The sequence below is a fragment of the Nipponia nippon genome, unplaced genomic scaffold (assembly GCF_047370975.1).
Source record: "Nipponia nippon isolate SJK-2023a ecotype South Korea unplaced genomic scaffold, ASM4737097v1 scaffold_4, whole genome shotgun sequence".
Classification (NCBI taxonomy): domain Eukaryota; kingdom Metazoa; phylum Chordata; class Aves; order Pelecaniformes; family Threskiornithidae; genus Nipponia; species Nipponia nippon.
The window spans coordinates 126,684,289-126,708,036 of NW_028262358.1; the positions used below are offsets into that span (position 1 = coordinate 126,684,289).

The 23,748-nt window shown below is 66.7% G+C and overlaps 2 protein-coding genes across 10 annotated transcripts; one reads left to right on the top strand and one right to left on the bottom strand.

Moving 5' to 3' along the window:
- Positions 1–362: 362 nt before the first annotated feature.
- Positions 363–863, top strand: OST4 (oligosaccharyltransferase complex subunit 4, non-catalytic). The gene is made up of 2 exons (XM_087773719.1): positions 363–507; positions 723–863. Exons 1-2 carry the CDS (start codon positions 416–418, stop codon positions 835–837), a joined length of 207 nt encoding a protein of 68 aa, XP_087629845.1. The 5' UTR covers positions 363–415; the 3' UTR covers positions 838–863.
- Positions 812–23,682, bottom strand: AGBL5 (AGBL carboxypeptidase 5). 9 transcript variants are annotated; one of them, XM_087773707.1, is made up of 15 exons: positions 22,346–22,618; positions 21,988–22,159; positions 20,591–20,757; positions 18,619–18,796; positions 17,491–17,669; positions 15,928–16,486; positions 15,201–15,370; positions 9,237–9,372; positions 8,368–8,558; positions 7,460–7,668; positions 2,750–2,865; positions 2,255–2,301; positions 1,917–2,106; positions 1,590–1,678; positions 812–1,457 (listed from the first exon to the last, which is right to left on the bottom strand). In XM_087773707.1, exons 1-15 carry the CDS (start codon positions 22,531–22,533, stop codon positions 812–814), a joined length of 3,237 nt encoding a protein of 1,078 aa, XP_087629833.1. In that variant the 5' UTR covers positions 22,534–22,618. The 9 variants fall into 9 exon arrangements, with proteins under 9 accessions (XP_087629833.1, XP_087629832.1, XP_087629835.1 ...); XM_087773713.1 differs by having other exon boundaries at positions 1,249–1,457; positions 1,917–2,074; positions 22,346–23,533; XM_087773706.1 differs by having other exon boundaries at positions 812–1,678; positions 22,346–22,619.
- Positions 23,683–23,748: the final 66 nt, after the last annotated feature.

Consider the following 23,748-nt stretch of genomic DNA (forward strand, 5'->3'; position numbering starts at 1 on the left):
GGCTCTGCCCCCCGCCCGCAGCCCCGCCCCGGGCCCGGGCCCGGCCTTGTATGGAGACGGCGGCGGGGCCGGGGGCCCGGGGGCTCCATCCCCCCTGCCCGGGGCGGGGCCGCCGGAGCCCCGGGGCGGCACCGGGGCCGTTTCTCAGGGTCCCCCCGCCCCTGCCGCGGGCCCCGGGGGGAGCCGGGCCCTGACGCCGCCGTGGGGCCGGGGCCAGGCCGCGACGTCACTGCGGGCCTGCGGCCAGGGGCCGTGACCTCACTGCCGCCCGGGGCCGGGGCGAGGAGAGCCCCGAGGCAGCCCGTGATGTCAGTCTGTGGCCGGGACCACGCCGTGACGTCACCGCGGAGCCCGAGGCGGCCGTGACGTCGCCTCCCGGGGCCGGGCCGCTCTCCCCAGGCCCCGCCCCGTTGCCATGGCGCCCGGCCCCCCCCTCCCCTCCCGCCGTGCCCTGCGGCCGGAAGTCGCGCGCGGCGCAGCGAGACGTGGCGGTAGCGGCGGCAGCGCGTGAGCGCGGGGGGGCGGCGCGGGGGAACCGGTCCCGTCCCGGGCGGGGGGGGGGGGGGGCTGGGGCTCCGGGGTCCCACCCGGGGGTCGGGGTCCTGCCCCGGGGGTCCCGGGGGGGGCGGGAGGGGGATGCGGAGGGCCCGGCCCCGGCCCCGGCCCCGGCCCCGGCCCCGGCCCCGGTCCCCCGGCGCGGGCGTGAGCCGTTCCCCCCGCAGGATGATCACGGACGTGCAGCTCGCCATCTTCGCCAACATGCTGGGCGTCTCGCTCTTCCTCCTCGTCGTCCTCTACCACTACGTGGCCGTCAACAACCCCAAGAAGCAGGAGTGATGCTGGCGGACGCTGCACCGGCACCGCCACGGCACCGGCACTGCACCACCACCGGCACCGCCATGGCACCGGCACCACCATGACACCGGCACCGCCACCGGCCCCGCTCTCCCTCCCGCCAGGCCGCACCGCGCCACGGCAGCTGTGGGGAGCGGGGCCCGGCCGAGCGCCCCGGTGCCCCGCCGAGCGCCCCGGTGCCCGCGCGGGCGGGAGGCCACGCTCCTTCCGAACCAACTTTAACGGCAACACGAGAATTCCAGACATAAACCTTGTGACGTAAAAATGTCTCCCGCCCGCCGCCGGGTCCCGCCGCCGGGTCCCTCCGCCGGTCCCGCGGGGAGGAGCGGGGCTGGCCCCGGGTGGGAGCCCGCCGAGCCGCGTTCGCCGGCGATGGCCGCGGCTGGTGCGGGGCGAGGCTGCGGCTGGAGCCTGGCGGGAGGGGGCGAGCGGCGCAGCGGGTCCAAGGCTCCCAGCGCCGGGCTCCGTGCGGGCGCAGCTTTGGTGTGGGGGTGCCGCGGCGGGGCCGGTGCTGGTGGCTGCGGTCAGGCCTCAGCGCAGAAGAAGAGGAGCTGCCGGTAGGAGCTGAGCGAGAGGGGCCCCGCGGCCGGGCCCGGCGGGCGCTGCGGTGGGGAGAGCGCGGTGGAGAGGGGCTGCGGGGGCCGGAGCCCCCGCCCAGGCCCTGCCGGTGCGGGGCAGAGCAGGGCTGGGGTCCCCCCGCCTGCACCGCAGCCCCCGACGCCGCGGGGCCGTACCTGGGGGTGCGGGCCCTTGCCCTGGCGCGGGAGGAGTCCCTGGGTGCCCCGCTGCGCCCCGGGGGGCGCGGGGGCCTCCTGGCAGAGCCCTGCGGGGACAGAGACCGGCGTCACCGCCAGCGGGCCCGGGCCATCCCGGTGTGCCACCGCCAGCCCCCACGCCTGCCCCTCCACCTGCTGCAGCGTGCCGGGGTCACCCGGCCGGGGGTGATGTCCCCTCCCGTGCCACAGCAAGCAGGTCAGATGCAGGACGGGCGCTGCGGCCCCCAGGCCCTGCTGGAGCAGGTACCCCGGCAGCCCCGGTGCAAGGGCCGTGCCGTGCCCTACCTGACGGAGGCTGCGAGGCCCGGGGCCTGCCGTGGCTGTGCTTCCCGGCCCAGTGCGCTGCGGTGCTGTCGGTGCGGAGCCCCGGCAGGCTCTGGCCGGTCGCTGCCCCCTTCCTCCGCACGGGGATCCTGCTGGGGCGCGGAGGGGGCCCCCCCGGGCTGCGGGGAACCACAGGCCGCTCCTGAGGCGGCTGCGGGGAGTGGGGGGCTGCAGCGGGGGCAGGGGGGCCTCTGCCCAGACCCCCCTGCAGCTCCAGCCCCGCTGCCCGGTGGGGGCTTCGCTCGGCGCCCCGGCACAGGCTGGGGTGGCCCCACGCCGCAGCCAACGCCAGCACCTACCCGGGCTGCTCCGGGGCTCTCCTGGCCTCCAGCTTCTTCGGGAGCACCTGCGGAGAGCAGGGAGAGGGGGGTCGGTGCCCGGGGGGGGTGTTTGGCCCTGGTCTTGCGGAAGCCCCCCACGGCTGCCGGGGGTCCTATGGAGCCGGACCCCGGCCACCTGAGGTGTCTGCACATGGCATGGGAAGCAGAAACTCCTGGCAGAGCCCCCCAGACGGGGGTCCCGGCCCCACAGATGGGGGGGTGTCAGCCCCCCAGACGGGGGTCACCCAACTCTTTGGAAGCCCAGGTGGTTGGTGCGCAGTGCCCCACACTCGGGGGGAGTCCGGCACCTCCCAGCACAGCCCGGGCACGCTTTGCCCCCCAGCATTCCCCAGGCCCCTGGCCCGGCTGGCGGAGCCGTGGGGCAGCCCCCTCCCAGGGCTCGGGGACCGCGGGGCCCTGCCGTCCCCCCAGGCTCCCCTCCCTGCCCCAGACCCCGCCGGGGCCCAGTGGTACCTGCAGCAGCACTGTGCCGTGGGCAGCCGCCGGCTCTCCCACGCCGCGCTGGGCCTCCCATGGTCCGTGGCTGGTGCCAGTGCTCGGCGCTGCCCGGGTGCCCGGTGGCAGGGTCCCTGTGTGACAAACGAGACGGAGCTCAGCCCGTGCCGGGGTTGGTGAGGGGGGGGCTGTGAGCCACGGCACGGGCACCGGCTGCCTGCCCTGGGTGCGCAGAGCCACCGCGGTGTGGATCGGTATGGCCTGGCCAAGCCCTGAGCGCTGCTGCGGTGGGAAGTGGCCGCAGCTGCCGGTTGCACCCAGGGCGGCTGCAGCAGCCTCAGTGCCTGGCAGGCCGGGCGCCGGCATGGCAGGCATGGCGGCACTGCTCTGACCGTGGGCCCTGTGCAGGCAGGATGCCGCGTGCCACACTGCGAGGGTGCAGGATGGGCCAGGGCCCGGCGCGGCACAAGATGAGGCAGACACACAGACACCCCTGTGCTGGCGGTGCTGGCAGCAACACCAAGCTGCTGCAGCTCTGGCAGGAGGAGCCAGGACCCTGGCAGCCACAACGGCCTGTGGTGGCCATCAGGGCCCAACGCCTCCCTGCACCCACCCGGGGCCCAGGCTGGTGTGTGCCGTGGGGCAGCAGCCCTGTGCCGGCACCAGGAGCCGGGCAGGCCGGCGTTGCCCCCAGCGCGGCACTGTTCCCTGCAGCTGCAGCAGCCATGCACCGAGCCCCCGTCCACCCTGGGGCCTGGCCGTGGCTGTGCTTCCTTTTAACCAGGAGAGCCGGGATGGAGCTGCCCGCCAGCCTCGCCGGGGCCCCCACCGCAGCATGGGCATGAGGCACAGCCCCAAAGGCGAAGAGCGAGAGGAGCCGCTTTGGCAGCTGCCAAAGTGCCAGCGGGGAGGCCCGTGACAGGCACTCGACAGCTCAGCGTGGGGCCGGGGCCGCTGGTGGGAACCAGAGCTGGAGCCAGAAGCAGCAGCACCAGGCACGCGGCTCAACTGCGCAGGACAAGGCTGCGGCTGAGGACCGGGCTTTGCGCCCGCGCTGGCGCTCAGCAGCGGTGTGGGTGACGGCCAGGGGCAGGCAGGGCTGCGGTGCCGAGCCCGTGGCAGGACGGCGTACCGGAACAGCCTGCGGGGAGCTGGGACTCAATCCCGGTTCACGCTCCTGGCCTTGCTGGTGTGATGGGTGCTGAACCAGCTGTGCCAGGTCGACCTGTCCCAGGCCCAGGGAAGGTGCCCATGAGCACCTCTCGGGACGCGGCAAAGCCAGGCCGTTGCCTTGGGGCCGCAGAGGAGAAGCCTGGAGGGAGCAGGCAGCGGCTGGGCGTCATTTACCCTGCGTCCAGCAGTTTCCAGCCTAGCCTCCCACAGCATCCTTGTGGCCGTACTGGGAGAGCTGGGACAGGCCCAGCAGCCGGTGGTCCACCGTGGGGGCTGCCGGGCACCAGGGGCTCTCCTCAAGGGGTGGCACCGGTGCCAGTGTTTGGCACCTGCCACAACTGGCTGGGCAGCACCGTAGTGGGAAGTAACCGGTGCCACGCGGGCTGCCGGGACGGGGCAAGGGACTCCTCGGGCAGCTCAAGGGCAAAGGCAGCGCCCTGCGCCCAGAGAGCACAACCCGGGGGATGGGGACGGCTGGGCAGCACCAGCACGGGGCCGGCAGCGCGCCGAGCACGAGCCCCCAGCGTGCCTGGCCACGCTGACGGTGCTGCACGGACGCGCAATGGAGCCCTGCTCTCCTGGGGATGGCTGAGCACCTGCCTGCCGATGGGAAGGAGGGAAGCAATTCCTTGGTTTGCTTTGCTCGCGCAGCTTTTGCTTTCCCTGTTAAAAACTGTTTTCATCTCAGCCCAGGAGTTTTCTCATTTTTACCCTTCCCATTCCCTCCCCGTCCCACTGGGGGAGCGAGCGGCTCGGGGGGCTGAGCTGCCCAGCGGGGTGAAGCCACAACAGTGTCCCCTGGGAACGGGCAGCACGTCAAATGCCCGAGCAAGCCACAAACAACGGTGAGCCCCATGGCAAATGAGAGCCTGCGAGCAGGAGCAGACGGGAGCCAGACTGCAGCAGTCTGTGCCGGGGCAGGTTCGCGGCGTGCCCTGCTCTCTGGCGGTGGCTGTACGGGTGACAGCGGATGGTACCGGTGAGGGACAACTCAACCTTGGACTTGTCACAACCAAAACGGCACAATTGGGTGACGAACTCCCGCCAGCAAAGGCCAGCGGCAGCTGAGGCACTCACCAGGGGCTCCTGCAGAGCCCCCCCTCGCCCTGGCACCCGCGAGGCCGCGGGCAGAGCACAGGTCCAGTCTGGGCTCCCTGGGGCTCGGCCAACGTGGGCAGGCCAGAGCAGCAGCCATGGAGAGGGTCGGGGCATCTGAGGAGAGCCCGGCAGAGCAGCCCTCTGGGAAAGTGGCTCCTGTGGCAGCACCACGCGGGCACAGGCTGTGCCCACTCCTCCCGCGCTCGCACAGAGACCTGCCCTTCCCCTCCCCGGCTCCCTTGTCAGACTCCTCAGACGTGGCAGCCGCGAGATGAGACCTGGCCCAGCAGCACCCGTGGCTCCGCCAGCCAGCGGTGAGGGCTGCACCCCTGCAGCCGGCTGGGCGAACTCCCCACCGTGTCCGCGGGGGCACCGGTCCCCGCCATGGCCAGGGCTCGCAGGCTGGCACGGAGCAGAGACAGCAGGGCAGGGGCCTGGCGTCCTCAGTGGAGGCTAGCAGGCTGCTCGGGCATGCGCTGCACCGGAGGGCTGCGGCCCAGAGGAAGCAGCTGGGAGGGGGACGCATCGCCAACGCTTGCCAGGTCCTGGGCAGGACGTCCTCCCTGTAACCCGGCCATCAGCAGGGGACGGCTGTCCGGCTGTCCTGCAGGGCCACGGCGGCGGCAGAGCAGCCTCCCCTCACGGCACGGCCGGTCCTACCCCGTGTCCCTCCTGTGGGGACAGGCTCCTGCCCCTTCCACGTGGGCCAAGAGCTCAGCAGCCTGTGTGCAGGAAGGGGAAGGATGGGACACGACCAGGGCACAGCGCCTTCATCCTGCACCATCTGACCACCGCCTCATCACACCCGGCTGGGGGCAGCCGGGGCTGCGGGCAGGGTCTCGGCATTCCCGAGAATTCCCAGCAGCCAGCAAGCGGCGAGCGCAGGCGAGGGAGGCAGAACGACGCTGATCCATCCTACCGAGACAGGCTCGTCCCCTCCAGCCCCACACGGTCTGTTCCTGCTCACGCACCCGACTGTCACCGGCTCCCCGGCGGCCGGGGCTCAGGCCAGTGGGTTGCTCCCGCGGGCTCCGGGGTGGGCCAAGCACGCGCGGCAGAAGGAACAGACGTTACAACATGCCCATGAGAACACAAGCCTTTTATTTCCTCCCCACCATGTTCTCATGGCAGATGAGAAACAGTCACTACAAAGTGCTGGAAAGCAAACATGGAGGACGAAGCAACGCAAGAAACACAGGCGGAGCACAAGAAAGAAGCCGACAGTCGGAAAGGCAGCGATCTCTCCCGAGAGCAGCACCAGTACACAGAGCCTTGACACAACCACAGCTTCGGAGTCACACCTCGAGTCACACAGGCAGCCCCCTCCGCCCGGAAAGCAGACCCTCACTCACACATCTCCGCTCTTTGGGCACCGGGACACATCAGAGCACGGTGCTCACTGGGGCCCAGAGCCCCACAGCAGACTGGGGCTCCCAGTCCAGCCCTGTTTCCTTAGCTGGGGGCCTGCGGGACCAGCCCACAGAGTAGCATGGGGCACTGGGGCTTCCCCCACCATCGGCTGGCCGCAGCACCGAACTGCCGAAGGGCCTGGAGCAGCGCTGCCCACCCTGCAGCGGCACTGAGCCCCCTGCCCAGTGGTGCGGAAGCCAGCACAGGGGGCACAGCGAGCGCCTTGCCTTGCTTGGGCAGCCCCTGCTGCCAGAGCACGGTGCAGCCGCAGGGCTCACCGGGTGCTGGCGGCGGGGCGGTGAGCCGAGGCCTTTTCCCCCGCCATGCAGGCGGCTTGGCAGCTCGGTGCTGCGAGTCGGCCCCCGCTGGACAGGACTAGCCGCGCGTTCAAAGCCCCCAGTGACTAATGACAGCTCTGCCAGCCTGCCTTGCCATGACCAGAGTCATGTGCCACGATCGACTGCTGCTCTGCAGGTGCCTGGGAAGGGAAAAGGCACTTTGGTGTATCCCTGCAGGCCTCGGGAATGCTTTGGGAGCAGCTGAGGCCGAGGGAAGTTGAGCGGAGGTTTTCCATGCTGGCTTCTCCAGAAGCCCCGTGGCCCCTGCCCCAGGCAGCTGCACTGGGAAGGGCCGCATGTTCCGGCAGCCCACAGCGGGCAGAGTCCCTCTGATCTCGTTGCGGCAGAAGCAGCGGGCAGCTTCTGCCTGGCCAGGGGCGGCAGGGCCGTGGGGCAGGAGCTCAGCTGGGCCCCCTCGGTTCCCTGCAGAGGCCGGGCTGGAGAAGCCACAGGTCTCGCCATGAGGCGTCTGTCCTGACCCAGCCAGGGCCACTCTGCTCGGGACGGAGTGCGGAGCTGAGCACGGCATCCAGGACCCTTCCGAGGGGACGGGGCGGCGGTTCACACGCACTTCTTCCACGCAAAACCACTTTTATTACGTCAAAGCACACGGTTACGCTGGCACAGCGCTCTCCTCAGGGCTGCGGCTTCGCACAGCAGCTCGACACGTACTGGATCAAGCGCACGAGAGGTCCCCAGCCCAGCTTACCTCTGCCCGGTGCCGGGGCTCTGGTGCTGCCTTTCGGAGGACTCTGGCTCGCAGCGGCTGGACCCGGGGGCCTGCTGCAGCTGAAGGTGAAGCTGGGGGAGGCTTTGATCTGCGGCGAGTCCTGCTGGCTGCTGCCGCTCCCGCTGGTGCCGTTGCTGAAGCTCCTCATGCGGGACAGGGCGTTATCGGAGGCCGAGGTGGGGAGCCCGCTGGAAGGGGATGAGAAACAGGAGGCTCAGCCCGGCTCTGTGGGGGCGGGGTCCCCTCCGTGCTCCCCCCGTCCTTCCCAGCCCGCTCTGCCCCGCAGCCCAGGCACTGAGCGTTAGGCTGCTGCTGCTGCGGCACCATCTCCGTTAGCTCCTGCACCATCTCCGTCAGCCCCCACGCCTCTTCCCCAGTGGCTGGTGAGCAGCTGGGGACAGGAGCGGAGCCCCCGTCACAGGGGGCTGTTCCCTGAGCAGCAGCAGACCCCAGTCCCCCCCACTGCACGTCGCTGTCCCGGCAGCCTCGGGGCAGCAGCACCATTTCAGAGTTCCCACTCCCTCACCCCCAGTCCCAAATCCATCCCAGTCCAGCACTGGACTGGGCTGGGGAGAAAGAGAAGCAGAAGAGACGCTGGTTCTCTCTGCAGGCAGGTAATCACTTCCCAGTTACTGGGGCGGGTGAATCCCAAACAGCTTCATCCCGCACGGCTGCGTGCCCCTCTTGCCTGCCGATGAGTCGGTGCTGAGGGATGCCTACACCTGCGGGTCACAGAGCAGGGACAAGCGCGGACCCCGACAAGGTGGGAAAGCAAGCAAATAAACCTTGGCTTCGTTAGCTGCAGGGTAACTCACTTGGAGTACATTTATCATCTCTAATTGGCGTTATCCTGCAGCTCTTGAACACTCAACCCGGCAGGCCCTTACGTGGAGCTCCTGGGGGGGGTCTTGGCACCTCCTCTCCGCCGCGGGCCCCCGCCTGCGCCCTTCATGCCGCGCACGTGCTTCAGCATCCAGGCTCGCAGGTTGCTGAGGCAGCTGTGCTCCGACAGCACGATCCGGGGCCAGGGATTGCACTCTGCCATGTCCAGCGCCGCCACAGCCAAGGCTCTCCCAACCTGCCAGGGCAAGAGGCAACCGGTGAGCGTGGCCTCGAGAAAGAGCGGCAGCTCTCTGCGACTTGAGGCAGGAAAATGAACAAAGAAAAGAAAACCCAACCCCAAGTCCCAGACAACGCTCCAGAGCTCGTTTCGTCTCCGTCACAGGCTCCAGTCAAGCTCCCTGGCCACAGGAACGTTCCTGTAGGAATTCTCTGGGTGTGCAGCACACGTGCAGGGCAAGGGCGAGCCAGGTGCCCACGGCCACCGGGACCCACTGGTTCTCGCTGCGGGCTGTGCAGGAGCAGGCAGCCCCACAGTGGGCAGGGAGGGGATGGGTGCAGCGGCGCAGTACGCACAGGGACAGCCCCGGGCTGCCCCAGCAGCGGAGGGCACGAACCTCCAGTCCCAGCAAAGCGTTTTGGGGCTGGGGGTAGCGGCGGAGGCAGGCACAGATGGTCCTGCAGACCAGGACGTACTGACAGGTTATGGCACTGCGACTGAGAGCACCCCGGCTCCCGCACACCCCTCCAAACCCACACCACGGACTGGCGCAGGAGTTTTCATGGCGACAGGCAAGCGCAGAAGCAGGAGAGAACGTGGAAGTTTCTTCCTGGGTGCTGAAAGCGCTGCCTGCAGCACCCAGGCAGGGCAGGGCTGCGCACACCCAGCCACCCCCACCGCTGGGGATCCCCTTACCTGCTCAAACAGCTCCACTGTGTACTTGGAGGGGAAGGCGGGAGGGGGCGGCGGGCTGGCCCGCCCGTTGTCGTGGCAGGCCACGGGGATGCTGTTCACTGAGCGCCCCGTGTTGTAGTTGCACTCCAGCGTGTAGCTGCGAAGCACAAGGAAGCCCATGTTACCCGACGCAGATCCACGCCTGCCTGAGCACAGGAGCGCTACTGCTGCGCTGCCGCCGCGCACACAGAGCCGGGGTCCCCCCGCCTGCGAGCCGCCAGCGAGTCTGGAGAGAAGACGCAGCTCCTGCCATCGAGCCGCAGCTCTTGCTGCGACCTGCTTCATGTGCGCTGCCGTTTCTCATCTGCTGAGGTAGGAATAAAGGGGGGAAAAAGCAGCATTCAACCATCAGGTGGGAGGCAGAGGTGTGCCGAGGACCAGAGCGGCACCCGTGACACAGGACCCCAGGAACCGGACCCTGAAACCAACGCAAAAGGACGAACCATGGCGGGGCTGGAGAGCAGGAGCGGCCAGTGATCACTGAGCACCGAGCTCCCAGAGCACCCGCCTCTTCTCTTAAATCAACAGCCAAGACACCCACAGCTGCTGGGGATACCCCAACTGCTTTTCAGGGTGAAGCAACTACCAAAAGATGCTCTCTGGTTACCCTAAAAGAGTCCACAGTCATCCCTGGTGAGTTCACGCTAAGGACAGGGCACGAGATTCGCAAAGGGCGTGGGAGAATGGATAGCACGTCGCTCCCCAGGAGCAAAGCCTCACGCCGTACCGCTTTTCTGGCAATGAGACACTGGACCACCGGTGTGGCACAGGCTGCAGGAGGCTTCAGGAAACGGCAAGAGAGCCGCAGAGCCATCTTGTCTCTCCACTTCCAGGGAAAACCCAGTGAGAAGTCACTGGGACGGAGCCGTGGGTGCGACACTGAAGGTCTGCACCGGCGAGCCCTGTGCGGCAGAGCAGCCCGGCGTGCCGCCGGCAGAGCCAGCAGCGCGGGGCGCAGGAGATCAGTGGTCGAGGAGGGAGGGAGGTGAGGGCTCGGAGGTGCTGTGCAGCCAACACACGGAGCCGAGGCATTTGCGAAGCCACATAGGGCTGGGATGCATATCCTGGTAGTTTGCAAACTGATAGCAGGAGCGCGGGTAAGGAGCAAGGGGAACCGGGGACTCTCACTGAGGAAACTCAATGGAACTGGAAAAGCCGAAGCTCTGTGGGAAGGTCGGCGTGCGGGAGGTGTTACACAGCCCAGCTGCAGGGGCCCCCGCTGGGGAAGGCCTGCTGCTCAGCCTGCTGACGGCAGAAACTCGCCTGCATCTGCCACGGTGTGCCGATGCTGTCCCGGCACCCACAGGGCCAACCACCGCAGCACCGACCACCACGGCAGCGTGAGGCCGACTGAACACAGCTCGGCGGGCTCCAGAAGGCCGAGGGGATCCCCCCTCTCCAGCCACCGTTCCCAGGCTGCCACCGTGGGGCCAGGGGCCCTTCCCCGTGTGCCCCCCCAGCTGCGGAGGGGCTGGAGAGCAGCCCCGGATCACCCCTCCCCAGGGGCAGGGGTCCCGTAGCTGGGCACAGCCGCCCCTCGCTCGCTCCAGGCCCCAGCAGCTCGGCGCTGGCACTTTGCAGGCAGAGCAGGGCAGGGTGGGAGGGGACAGACCGACAGACCAACAGACCGACAGCCTTCCCCAGCTGCCTGGGCAAGGCGCCACGCAGGGAGAAAGGCAGGAGCTCGGCTCAGGGGGCCAGAGCGGGGCTGAGCCTATGGCAGCGATGTCGAGCCTATGGCAGCGATGTCAACCTTGCCCATTAATGACAACGACGACCAATTTTCTTTAAGAACTGCCAGGCCCTGACCACGTGCCTGGCTGGACTTTGTCAGGACAGCTAAAGGCAAATTAACCTCCGGGCTGACGTTGCCCGCTGTCTGAGAATCACCCGTCTCCGCCTGTGCGTGAGCCAGAAAGCAGAAAGCACGCAGCAGCCCCCCGAGGAGCCCCATCTTCTCCCCAGCTCCCCTCTGAGGAGCGGCCCTGCCTGGGGGGCTGCTCTAGCGGGGGTGGGCGCTGCTGGACCTCACGCTGACGGAGGAAGGAGAACTGGTTGGGGGTGTGCAGGTCGGGGGCAGCCTCGGCTGCAGCGACCACGCGATGGCGGAGCTCAGTAGCCCGAGAGAAAGGGAACAAGGCAAAAAGCAGGATCACAGCCCTGGACTTTGGGAGAGCAGATGTTGGCCTCCCAGGGATCTGCTTGGAAGAGTCCCCTGGGACATGGCCCTGGCGAGAAGAAGCGCCCGGGAGAACCGATTCACATGCAGGGCTCACCTCCTCCAGCTCGGGAACAGTCCACTCAGGTAGGCGGGAGTCTAAAGGTAGCAGGAGACCTGCATGGATGAACACGGAGCTCCTGACCGGACTCTGATAAAAAAAGGAATCAGGCAAGAGGTGAAAGAAGGGAGAAGTGGCCTGGGAGGGACCCAGAGATGCTGTCCGAACAGGCAGGGATGGGGCTGGGAAAGCCAAAGCCCACCCGGAGCTGAATCCAAAGGGCTACGAGAAGGCTTCTAGAGATGACTCAGTAGCAGGAGGAGGACGAGGGAGAGCATGAGCCCACTGCTGACCGGGGCAGGGGCCTCCACACCTTCTTCCCCTCAGTCGTCACTGGCGAGCTCTGTGTTCAGCGCTCCCCGGCCCCTGAGACCAGAGGAAAGTCAGGAGCAAGGGAGACGTCCCCGCAGGGGCGGAGGAGCAGCTCAGGGAGCACCCGCAGAGCCTGGACAGGCACAGGGCCGTGGGACCCACGGGACGCCTGTGCGAGTGCCGAGGGAGCCAGACGATGTCCTGGCGAGGCTGCTGCTGATTATCTCAGAGAGGTCCTGGCGACCGGGGTGGGTCCCGAGGACAGGGAGAACGCAAACATCACCCCTGTCTGCGGAGCCAGAGACCCACAGGCCAGTCAGCCTCACCTCGGTCCCCCGAAAGGTGGTGGAGAAAATAACCCTGGAGACCCAGGAAGGACAGAAGGTGCCTGGGAGCAGTCAGCAGATTTACGAAGGAGAAATCGTGCTTAACCACCCTGGCAGCCTTTGGCGACATAACGGCCAGTGCCGAGGCCAAGGGAGAGCTGCAGGTGATGGCTTATGGCTTTGGACACAGTCTCCCACCCCAGGCTCGCAGGCGATGCCAGGGGACAGGGAGGTGGCCTGGCTGACACACCAGGCTGTGAGCGTGGCACAGAGCCCGGCTGGAGCCCCGGCACCAGCGGCGTGCCCCAGGTTGATACCAGCTGTCAGGCTGCTGAGCCCCGTCCCCACGGTGCCCCCAGCAAGGCCAGGGAGGACGCAGAGCTGGGGGCGATGCTCCAGGGGGTCGCGCTGCCCTCGGGAGGGACACGCCGGGCCAGAGAAGGGGTAGGCAGGGACTTCCCCATGCTCCCGTGGGGAAAGACAAAGTCCCGCTGCAAGGAGGAATAACCCTGCAGCCGCACAGCCTGGGGCCGGACGGGGAGAACGGCTCTGCAGAGACACACCTGGGGGTCCTGGTGGGCACCGAGTTTTGTAAACTGACCCCAGCGGTGCTAAGCGGGGTCCCCCCTTTTTCCAGTCTCTCCATTTGCTGCCTTACTGTGTTCTTTATTCCAAGCTTTCACCTTTCTCCACCAGCGTTTTCAAGGTGGGAAAAAAACCCAACGGCTTTTAAGATACGTGACGAATGCCTGCACGTGGCTCCTGGTCGCTCTGTGCATCTCAGCTGCACAGTGCGATGGGTGCTAGAAATTCACCCGTGCTCAGCAGCAGTAAGAAAAAAATAAAATAAATAATCTATTAAATACTGCTTCTATCCCCAGAAAGTCCTGGAGTCCTCCAGATTTCTGGAGGGTGTTGGGGAATAACTTCCCCATCTGGGCGTAGCGGTGCTGGACGGGCCACCCGGGGATGACGCACGGCTGGATCGCGGAGAAGGAGGAACCTGGGGATGTGATCACAAACGTCAGCCTTGTCTGCAGTGACCATGAAATAGTGGAGTTCATGATCCTGAGGGGAGAAGAGAGCCCAGACCCGGGGCCTCAGAAGAGCAGATTTTGGCTAATGGAGGGCACCAGTAAGGGGGATCCTGTTGGAGAGAGCGCTGAAGGACAAAGGAGCCCAGGAAAGGTGGCAGGTTTTTCAGGACAGCATGCTCCGATTGCAGGAACGGTCCATCCTGGTACTCGGGGAGACGGACAGACGGACCAGGAGATCAGCTGGCTGATGGGGAACGTGTGATGGAGCTGCACTGCAGAAAGCAGCAGGCGGGGTGGGAGGATCGCTCTGCCTGGAGACGGGGCTCCAGGACGAAAAACCCACCAGAAATGGAGGATAATCAAGTCGGGGATCTCCTAAGAAACACGACCCATGCAAGCCCACGGGCCCTGAGGGGCAGCACCCAAGGGTGCCGAGGGGCTGCCGAGGTCCTTGTGGGGCTCCTCTCGGTCGCCTCCAGAAGGTGACAGGGCGGGGGGGGGGCAGTCCCTGACGGGTGGAGAATGGCAAATGTTGCATCTGTTGTTAGAAAAGACCACCCAGGGCCTGAGAGGCTGGACAGCCTCACCTCGGTCCCCGAGATACCACCGAGTGGGCCCTCCTGCAGCACGTTGCCGGAGGCGTGAAGGAGAAGAGGGTGACTGGGCGCTGTCAGCCGGGATCGCCTGCATCTGTCCGACCGCTCAGAGACAATTCAGCTTGCTAATCCCGCAGAAAACCAGCGAGTCTCCCTCCCTGTCCGTCCGATGTGCTTGCACAGCACCACACCGCACGGGCACCGAGAGTGCTCCTGCCGCCAGCAGAACACCCGCCACGTTTCCAGATGTCGCTGTTGGCTTAACCACGGGCGCTGCCCTGCCAGCGCCAGCAGATGGGCGCAGAGCAAGCTACATCAGCAACCTGAGCCTAAAAAACTCGTGTACTTGTTATCACAGGCTGGTTTTAGCTGGGTCAGCACGCTGCCTGGCCCGGCCTGCGGCCTGGCGCAGGGAAGCGGCACAGTGCATAGCAAGTGCTGAGGAAATGGGGGAAAGAAAGGAGCCGAGGGAGCCACCATCGCTGCTGGCAGCCTGGTCCTACACCAGCCTAAGCCAGCAAGGAGACTGCACCCGCAGAGGGCAGCTGTTCACAGGAGGAGGGGCGCAGGGGTTTCGGGGGAAGTGCAGGGCTGGTCGGAAGCCTGGCACTACTTTCACGTTTCCTCAAACCACGGATTCCCAGGGAATGCGGCATCTGCTGGAGAAGCAGCACACACTTCTCTTCTTGTACTCTTCCCTCAGCATCTGCGACTGGCCACCAGCGGGGCCAAACAGGGCAAGACAGGCATTTTTACATTCCCAGCAACCACAACAGAAACAGACCAAAAATATCCCACCCGTTGCTGGAGAGAGGCACGTGGCTGCTACGGGTCACACAAATATCCTCAGCTCGCAGAACGACGGGTTGGTTGGGGCTGGAATCTTGCATGCGAGTCTGGGGAAGCTGAGCCCATTACAGCTAAACAGGTTTTAATTACAGCTAAATACAAATGTACGAAGGTCCATCTGGGAAAGAGAATTCCTTCTGGAAAGCAGCGCACGAGCAGCTCTACAGCGGCGAGGCCAAGAAGCCAGAGCAGCTGCAGGAGGGATGTGAAGGGACCACAGGTACAAGAGGAAGAGGAGCCAGGCTGCGAAGCAGGACAACGCCTGCGGCTCCGGAAGGCAGCGGTAGCTGGCACGGCCGGCTCCCGGCCCCTGCCCGCGCTGTACCAAGTGCATAACACGATTCTTGGCCGGTTCAGACAGCAGGCAATTCCTGACCCCCCCGGAGAGCCGTGCAGGACACAGCTGCCCCCACAGAAATGCTTCCAGCTTTCCTTAACAAGCAACACCACCCCCTTGCAGGACGGAGAAGAGCTGGGCCAGATCGGCTGGCACTGATGTTTCGCACGGGAGTGGAGCTTTGCCTACCTGTGGATGATCCCCAAGGCCTTGTAGACGGCCACTCGCCCGCTGCCCTCCTTCGACTGCCCGTCCCGCTTGTCTTTGGCGTACATGTTCTTCTCCGAGAAGTTACAGCCCGTGAAGTCAAAGTGAGGTGAGTTCAAGGAGATGAGTTTGGGGAACAGCATGTTCTCCACCTGCGACGCACAGAGAGGAACACGGGTGACCTCGGTTGTTCGTCCTGCTGCAGCACCACCAGTGCTAGGCACTGGGATGCACTGGGGTGTTGGCCGAGGCTGGGCCCACTCTGCCCAGTTCCAGCATCCAACACGCTCCAGCCCTGCCCGGGGGACGCTGCCCGCCCCCAGCATGGAGAGGCAGCAGCTGCTTGTGGAGGCAGAGAGGAGGGAGCCTGGTGGCACGGCTCTCCCCCACTCTCCTCCCTTCGGAGAAGAAGGGGCAGCTCTTCCATCCTCCCCACCCCAGCTCCTGGGGGAAAGCTGAGACCTGCTGCAGGCCTGGGAGAGGAGGAGGAGAGCAAACTCCACCGAGCACCGAAGGCAGGGAGGGCAGCCAGCCCAGCGCCCTCTCCTCGGGCACCAGCCCTGTCCCGACAGGGAGCTCAGTTTCTGGCGTGACGGGGACCTCTGGCCCCCTCTCCAGCAGCGGGAGGGAGCGTTCGGGACCCTGGGGAGGGGACAGAGCAGCGAGGGGGTCCCAGCCCACTCCAGCACCTTTGTGCTCCTGCCCTCACCTGATCGTTCTCGTCACTGAAACTGTTGCCGTACATGAAGCAGCCGCGTTTGGAGGCATGCCCGTGGAGATCGACGTAGTAGGCCAGCCCGCTGTCCTGGGGCAGGATGGTTTCGGGGAGAGGTGCTGGCGGAGGCCTCCTGGCTTCCTCCTCACAGTGCTCCGCGGTCTGGCTTGAAGGGAGGATCCAGACAGCTCGGTCCTTGCTGCCCAGCTCGGCGGCCGGCGCTCCCGAGAGCCGGGGTTCCTGAGAAGGGCTGAAGTACGTGCTGGCATGCCAGGTGCTGGGTGAGTTGCGGAGGTTATTGGCTTTCTCCAGCTCCGACAAGGCTGCCTCCAGGGACAGGGCGCTGCTGCGGATGGAATGGTTGGAAGATTTTGTGCTTAGCGAGCTGGTGCTGAGTGGCGAGATGTACGTCCTCCAGTCAGGAGAGCCTGGCAGGACGCGGCTGTGAACGTGGTGGTAGAGGAGGACAGCTTTGGCCCCGTACACTGCGGGGTGCAGCTCGGCGTCGGGGTTGAGATACTGGCGGTTCAGGTTTACCCCACGGGAGTCGGTTCTGCAGAGAGAGCAGAGAAGACGTGAGGTCCTTCGCACAGCACTGTCCATTCTGCAAAGGCAGACCTGACCTTGCCTCGTCACGGCCGAGGCTTTGGGCTCCATCCTGGAGTACAATCGGCCAAACCGTCCCCTCGCAGGCAAGCGGGCAGAGGCTCTGCCCCAAAGCAGCTGAGAACCTCTCTCCTGGGGTGGCACTTGCCTCAGCGAGACAGAGCCCCGAGACATCTCCCTCCCTCCTCCCTGAATCATAGAGTTGTTAAGGTTGGAAAAGACCCTTAAGATCATCGAGGCCAACCGTCAACCCAGCGCTGCCAAGGCCACCACTAAACCACGTCCCCAAGCACCACATCTCCCTGGCTTTTAAATCCCTCCAGAGACGGGGACTCCACCACTGCCCCGGGCAGCCTGGGCCAGGGCCTGACAGCCCTTTGGGGGAAGGAGTTTTCCCTAATACCCAACCCAAACCTGCCCTGGCGCAGCTTGAGGCCATTCCCTCTCGTCCCATCGCTTGTTCCTGGGGAGAAGAGACCGACCCCCCCGGCTCCAGCCTCCTTTCAGGCAGCTGCAGAGAGCAATGAGGGCTCCCCTCAGCCTCCTCTTCTCCAGGCTGAGCCCCCCCAGCTCCCCCAGCCGCTCCTCCCCAGCCTTGGGCTCCAGCCCCTGTCCCAGCCTCGCTGTCCTGCTCTGCCCACGCTCCAGCCCCTCCAGGTCCAGCTCCGACACGCCAGGGAGAGCAAGGACAGGACAGTGTCTGAGCGCCTCAAAGGCGCAGGGCAGTGCTGCTCACCCGAGCTAGAAAGCCCTGATCCAGGAGGTGACCTACGTAGGCAACAGCAGCCCCAAGCCCTCGCCGGAGATCCCCGGGGGGCAGCAGGGAGAGGGGAGAGCAGGGAGAGACCCTGGGGCTGTCCTTCACAACCATCGCGAAAGGCACAGCAGGCTCCAAACCAGGAGACCAGCCCAGCTTGGATCCTGACGCAGCTGCAGCCCGTGCTCGCTCACCGATAGTGGCCTCGCACCACCCCGTCGGGGTTCAGCATGGGAATGAGTTTAAAGACGAACATCCGCCGCAGCATCTGGGCGCGGGGGTCCTCCTCCCGCAGGATGAAGTCCAGGAAGCCGTTGAAGACAAAGCTGGAGGGTGTTTCTCCGGGGTGGACTCTGCTGCTCAGGAAGAACACCTGGGGGCAAACAGACGGGGTAACGGGCAGGTTCCTGCCTGCCCCGAGACACTGCGATCCCTTAGCTGAGGGGCCAAATGCTCTCTGGGGCTCCTCCCCTGCGCCGCAGCCAGGCACTGTGCTGCCCAAGGCAGAGCCAAGGCCTCTCTGGAGCACACCACTGGGTACCGGGTGCGGCAACGCAACAGTTTTCGGTGGCTCCTTTGCCCAGTGCCTCTCCTAGGTCCTGCCTGGAATAAGGCTGGCCATCCCTGCGCGAGACTAAAGGGACAGAAACCCCGCAGCCTGCTACCGAGAGAAACCGGAGTGCGGGCGGCAGAGAAGCAGAGCCGCAGAAGTGCCCCAGGGCAAAGCCCCAAGCGATCCCGCAGAGCGGGAAACTAGCCTGGCTGCAACGACCACATAAAGCACCTCCTGAAGAGCCGTGCTCTGGGCGGGAGCTTCCCCACAAGAGATGCGCGCGCAGCCTCCCTGCCGCGCACCCCAGCTCTGGGCAGCCGCAGCGGGAGCTCCCCGCCAGCCCCGTCCCTAGCAGGCAGGGCCCACCCACCGCAGCAGGGGTGACACCCCAAATACTGCACTTCCATCGGTTTCTTCACAGCTTAACGGAGCAACAGCATTAAAAGGAGGATAGAACAAAACTCCTAGGAAACGAGACGCTAATTTTTGCACCGAGGAACATGCGTGTGGTGCTACCAGAGGGCATTTTGTGGTGCTGAGATGACCTGGATGCGCTGGGGGTCCTGGCAGGCTACTGGTTCCCATGCCTGACACCGGATCTCACGCTCCACCCAGTCCAACGCTCCAGCCCTCCAGGACACGACGCCTTTCACGTTGTTGGTTGCGGTTGCGAGGGCGGCAGCAAGGCCCCGGCGCGCGGATCACCTCACAGTCTGCTTGCCGCGCTCGCTGTCCCCCGCGCAGCCCCAAAGCCGGCGCAGCAGCTCACCCTCTTCCCTGCGAAGCGGCGTGGCCGCGGAGTGGTTGTGTCTGGGAAGAGCTTGTCCAGCCGGGGCTCCCGCTTCTCCAGCATGCCGTGGCACGAGGTGACGGTGAGCAGATCCACTCGCAGCTTGTCCAGGGAGTAGCAGAGCAGCTCCCGGTGGTAATAGACAGAGTCGAGGGGGCTGCAGGGCGAGGAGGGACACTCAGCCAGCCTGCCCGGTCAGCTGGCAACGCGCGGGCCAGAGCCTCCCCCTCCAGGGGAGAAAGCGGTTGGCCAGGGCCGCTGCCATCTTGGCTGAGCATGCTACTGGGCTGGGGACCGAGGGACGGGGCACCGAGCCTGACCCTGGGCAGCTGCTGGAGATGCCCTGAAGGAGCGACGGGGGCTCCCAGCCGCGCAGGGGACGCTCCCCGCACCCACAGCCCTCTGGCCACTCATCCAGGACCACGTCCCTGCTCGCTCTGCTCCCCAGGAGGTCGACAGCCCCAGCCTGACCAGAATCACCAAACCCTCTCCTGCTGCCTGCAGGCACCTGCAGCCGAGCTGGTCACTGCCGGCTGCCCTTGGAGCCCACCAGGAACACGAGTGCTCCCAAGCAACCCCTCATTCGGAGGAAAGAGTGGTGGCCCAGGCCCTGGGGTCACGCTGCCTGGCCCCACCGGCCGCAGGGAGCGGTGGGGGAGCGGCTCCTGCACAGCCGGACCCGGGGGAGGTGCCTGCGGCTGTCAGACCGCCAGGTCACACCCCCCCCCCCGTGGCGGCGTGAGACTGGTCAGGCGGGGAAATAAACCTCCGAGGGCGTCAGGCAGAGCAAGCCGGGGAGGCAGCAGCCCCCACCCTTTGGGAGCCCACCGCGGCCAAGGCAGCAGCCAGCAGCAGCGAGGTGTGCGCGGGGTCACGGACAGCCCGGGCCCCGGCCATCCTGCCGGGGGGTGCTGCCGCAGGACCCTTCTCCGGCCTCGGGGGTTCGACGCAAGGATGGCACGTGGAGGGGAGCGCGTCCCGCCTGTGCAGTGCAGCAATCCCCCCTCGCCCTGCCAATGGCCTCACCTGGGCCCCCGGCAGCTCCCGCTGCGCCGAGGGAGCTGGGGTCTCCTGTGGAAGGGTTCGGTCGGGACCACCCAGCCCTGCCGCGATCCCGAGGGGCTCAGGGGCCCCCCGTCAGCAGGCGAGTTTGACCCACAGAGACTACGATATCGCCGTCAGGCCCTTGCCAACCAACTGCCGGGTTTTGGAATTCTCATAGTTATCCATCGCGTGACAACGTAAGAACAACCCCCTTTCAATAAACCATTGCCCACCCCTTGTCTCAGAAAAGGTATTTATGATCCCAGCCCCACGGCACGGAAAGTCTTTGTGGCCAGGAGGGGCTGCAAGACAGAGTCACCCGCAGGGACACCTGGAGACCGACTCCGTCCTCCTCCCCTTCAGCTGGGCGTTAAGTTCTCCTCTGACCTCTGAGAAGAAATTCTTGAGCTCAGAGGAACTTCCCAGCATGATCCACAAAGAGCCTGGTGCTAAGGCTGGCTCTCAGTGGCAAGACCTCCCTCTGGGACAGCAGTGGTAGAGGAAGGGAGCAGCGGGAGAGAGATGCCCTGACCTTCCTGCAGCCGGGAGGGGGAAAGCAAACGAGGTCTTGGCCTCCGAGAAGCCCCCTCTGTAAACCGAGGGCTGCGGTTCTACTACAGCCCCTCCTCAGCTGCCCACCTGCTGGGAACCTGCCCTTGGGAATGCCGGGGGATCCGGCCCAAAGCAATAAAGGACCCTCCAGAAGCCCCTCGGAAGCGCACGCTCGGGGGGAGCTGCTGCAGCCGCTTGTGCAGAGCTGGGGCCCAGAGGAGCAAGCACCAGGCAGCAACCAGGGGGAGCAGGGGGCACAGGGACCCCCCCTCCGCAGCCAGAGCTGGACAACACCGTGCTTCCGCAGCGGGGGCAAAGCCAAGCGGGCGAGGGCTGGGGACGGGGAGCACCGCACCTGCTGGGAGACATGTGCCTGCACTCCTGGAAGCGGCCGTCCAGCTGCGCCAGCATCTCCTGGCACTCCGTGTAGGAGAAGGGGTAGCAGAAGGCAAAGTAGGTGGTGGCACCGCGGTGCTCCAGGAAGCGGTGCACGAAGGACAGCACAAACTGCGTCTCCACCATCTGGGACAGACACAAAGCAGAGGCTGAGCGGAGGCACGGCCCCAGGAGCGGCCGGCCGAGGCCATGCAGAGCCACCTCCCGGGCACAGGCCAGGCAGCCACGGCCGCCGCAGGCCCCCGCGGTTCTCCCTCGGCAGCGCCACGCCGGTGCCCTCATGCATCGGGGGGTGCCTGCAGCCGCTCGCCCTCCTCCAACCACGCGGGAATCAAAGCTGCGCCCCAGCAGATCCCAGCCCGCTTCACTCGGATCCCCGAAACGCCAGGCTGTTCCCTTGGCTCCCTGCTGGCCCCGCTGCGCAGCACTCGGGTCCCTGGCGGGACGCCGAAGCCTTGCCGCGTGCCTGGCTCTGGGGCAGAGCTCTCTGGGGAGCCCAGAGGGCTCCTCTGGTCCTGGTACCCCCCCGCCAGCACCCAGAGGCTGAACGGTAACTGCTCTATCTCGGCACGCTTTGCAAAGGTAACGAGCGCTGCAGAGCTCAGCTCTACGCCTTGTCTCTCCCTGGCGCTGGCAGAATCGAGCGCCGTCTCGTCCTGAGCCAGGGGACGGGAGATCCTCTCTGGCCCCTGTCCCGTGGGGCGGAGGGGGGCATGCTGGGGGGTCGCCGCCTCCCCGCAGCAGCATGTGCGGAGCAGGGACGAGGCAGAGCACCTGCAGGCGACTCTCCCCCAGGCAGCTCCTTCCAGACCGGAGACAGAAAACGCCAGGAACAGCAGACTCCTGTTTGAGGCCCGAGCACCTTAACGGGGCTGCGAGAGCCGGCCTGCTGCCGCGGCCGTGCCTGCTGGCTCCGGTTCCCAGGGCTCCCGCCCCGGCGCTGTGGCCCACGGGGGGATCCCCGCTCTGACGCCACCCGGCTCGCCGTCACCCGCCGTTTACCGGCCACTTGGACAACGGCCGAAGGGGAAGGGAAGCCCCGGGCGTGCTTCCAGAGCGGTTCCAGCGTTCCCCCGTCGCGCAACAGGGAAATCGCCCAGCGAGAGCCTGCGCCCCGGCCCGAGCCGGCCAGCAGCAGAGAGAGCTGCCGGGCCGAGCGCTCGGCCCCGGGGAGGAGGCTTTGTCCCTAACCCCCACCCGCTCCCTTGGGGCCCCCCGGTACGACGCAGCCGCGCCGCGGAAGGCTGGGGTCCCCCCGGCGCGGCGAGCGAGGGGCCCTGGCGTCCCCAGAGCCGCCCCGAGCGCGGGGCCCGCTCCCCGCCCGCCGGCCCAGGCCCCCCCGGCCCCGGGCCGTACCTCGAAGCTGGGCCGCTGGCGGATGCGCTCCCAGCGGGGCCGCACGGGCAGGGTCCGGACGAAGGGGGACATGCCCTGGGAGTACAGCCGGCTCTGCTTGTTCATGTTGAGGATGTGCAGCTTGATCAGCTTCCCCGGGGCGCCCCCCCGCACGCTGAAGTAGAACCAGGACCTGGGGCGGGACAGCAGCGCCGGCTCAGGCCCTGCCCCGGGGTCCCCGGGCGCCCCCCGCCCCGGGAGGAGCCGGTCCGGTCCGGGGCGGGGGGGGGCGCGGACCCCACCGGCATCCTCGGCCCTGCCACCCCCGGCCCTTCCCGGGGCCCCGGCCCCGCTCCGCAGCCCCCGGCCGCCCCGTTACCTGTTGCCGTTCTCATAGGGGGTCTGGGCGCAGTCGGGCCGGGTCCAGACGTTGAACTCGTAGTCGGCGGCGGGGAGGGCGGCGCCCCAGGCCGCGGGGCCGCGCCCCGCCCCCACCTGCTCCACGTGCGCCAGGTTGCCCGAGTCGAAGCGGGAGCTGAAGAGCAGCCCCCCGCACCGGATCTCCATGGCCGCCGGGGCCGCTCATCGCCGCGCCGCGCCCCGCCGCCCCGGCCCCGGCCCCGGCCCCGGCCCCAGGCCCCGCCGCGCCGCCCGGCAACAGCAACGCGCGCACCCATTGGCCCGCCGCGCCTTAGCAACGCGCCCGCCCGTTGGACGGCGCCTGCGCAGGGGGCCGCGCCCCCGCTGGCCACGCCCGCGCGCGCCGGCCCGGGGCGGCACGTGCACGGGCACGCTCGCGCCCACGCGCACCTGCACAGGCACGGGTGGGCAGGCCTATAGCCACGCGCATGCAACGGCGTGCTCCTGCCTCGACACGCGTGCATGCACGGGTACGCACACAGGTGTGCAAAACAGCACGTGCACGTGCACATACACCCACACGCGTGCACAGAACATGCGTATGCGGGCACGCGTGCACACGCCACACACACAGGTGCACACGCACCTACAGACACGCGCACGCACACACGTGAGCACACACACAGGTACGCAGACACGCACACACACACTTAGGCACACCTGTACATAAGAACACACACGTGCGCACACCTATACACACGTGCAGATGCACACTCATATATGCACGCACGTACACACATGCAGCCCTGCGCACACACACATCTATATGCACGCTCATATACAGGCACACGTGTACATAACACGTGTACGCAGGCACGTATGCACACACCATGCACACAGGGGTGCACACACACTTATGCACACCTGTACATGAGAACACACATACACACACGTGCACGTCTATACACACACGCGCACATATATGCACACACGTACACAAGAGCACGTGTGCATGCACACGCGTACGCACACAGCCATGCGCACACGTCCATATAGACACATGCTCATACAAATGCACACATGTACATAACACGTATATGCAGACACGTGCACACACCTACATACACACGTACACACACACGTGCACATACGTTTGCAGACATGCACACCTGCACACAAGCACACACACACGTGCACATCTATACATACACGTGGATGCACGCACACACGTACACAAGAGCATGTGTGCACACGTACGCACGCGCACGGAGCCACGCGCACGTGTCCATACAGACACACGCTCCTAGACGTGCACGCACGTACAGCACGCACAGATACACAGGCGCATGCCTGTAAGCACGCGTGTGCATACACACGTCCATGAAAACACGCGTCCACAGGCAGCGCCCCCGCCCCGGGGCA

Bases quoted from the DNA above. Each gene is read 5' to 3' on its own strand.
- OST4 (XM_087773719.1), top strand. From the start codon at position 416: ATGGCGCCCGGCCCCCCCCTCCCCTCCCGCCGTGCCCTGCGGCCGGAA. The intron at 508-722 runs GTGAGCGCGGGG...TTCCCCCCGCAG, and splicing joins GGCGGTAGCGGCGGCAGCGC to GATGATCACGGACGTGCAGC.
- AGBL5 (XM_087773706.1), bottom strand. From the start codon at position 22,533: ATGGAGATCCGGTGCGGGGGGCTGCTCTTCAGCTCCCGCTTCGACTCG. The intron at 15,371-15,927 runs GTGAGGGCAGGA...TGTGCGTCGCAG, and splicing joins TCAGTGACGAGAACGATCAG to GTGGAGAACATGCTGTTCCC. The intron at 7,669-8,367 runs GTAAGGGCCTGC...ATCCCCTTCCAG, and splicing joins ACCCCCCCCAGGAGCTCCAC to CGGGCTCCCCACCTCGGCCT.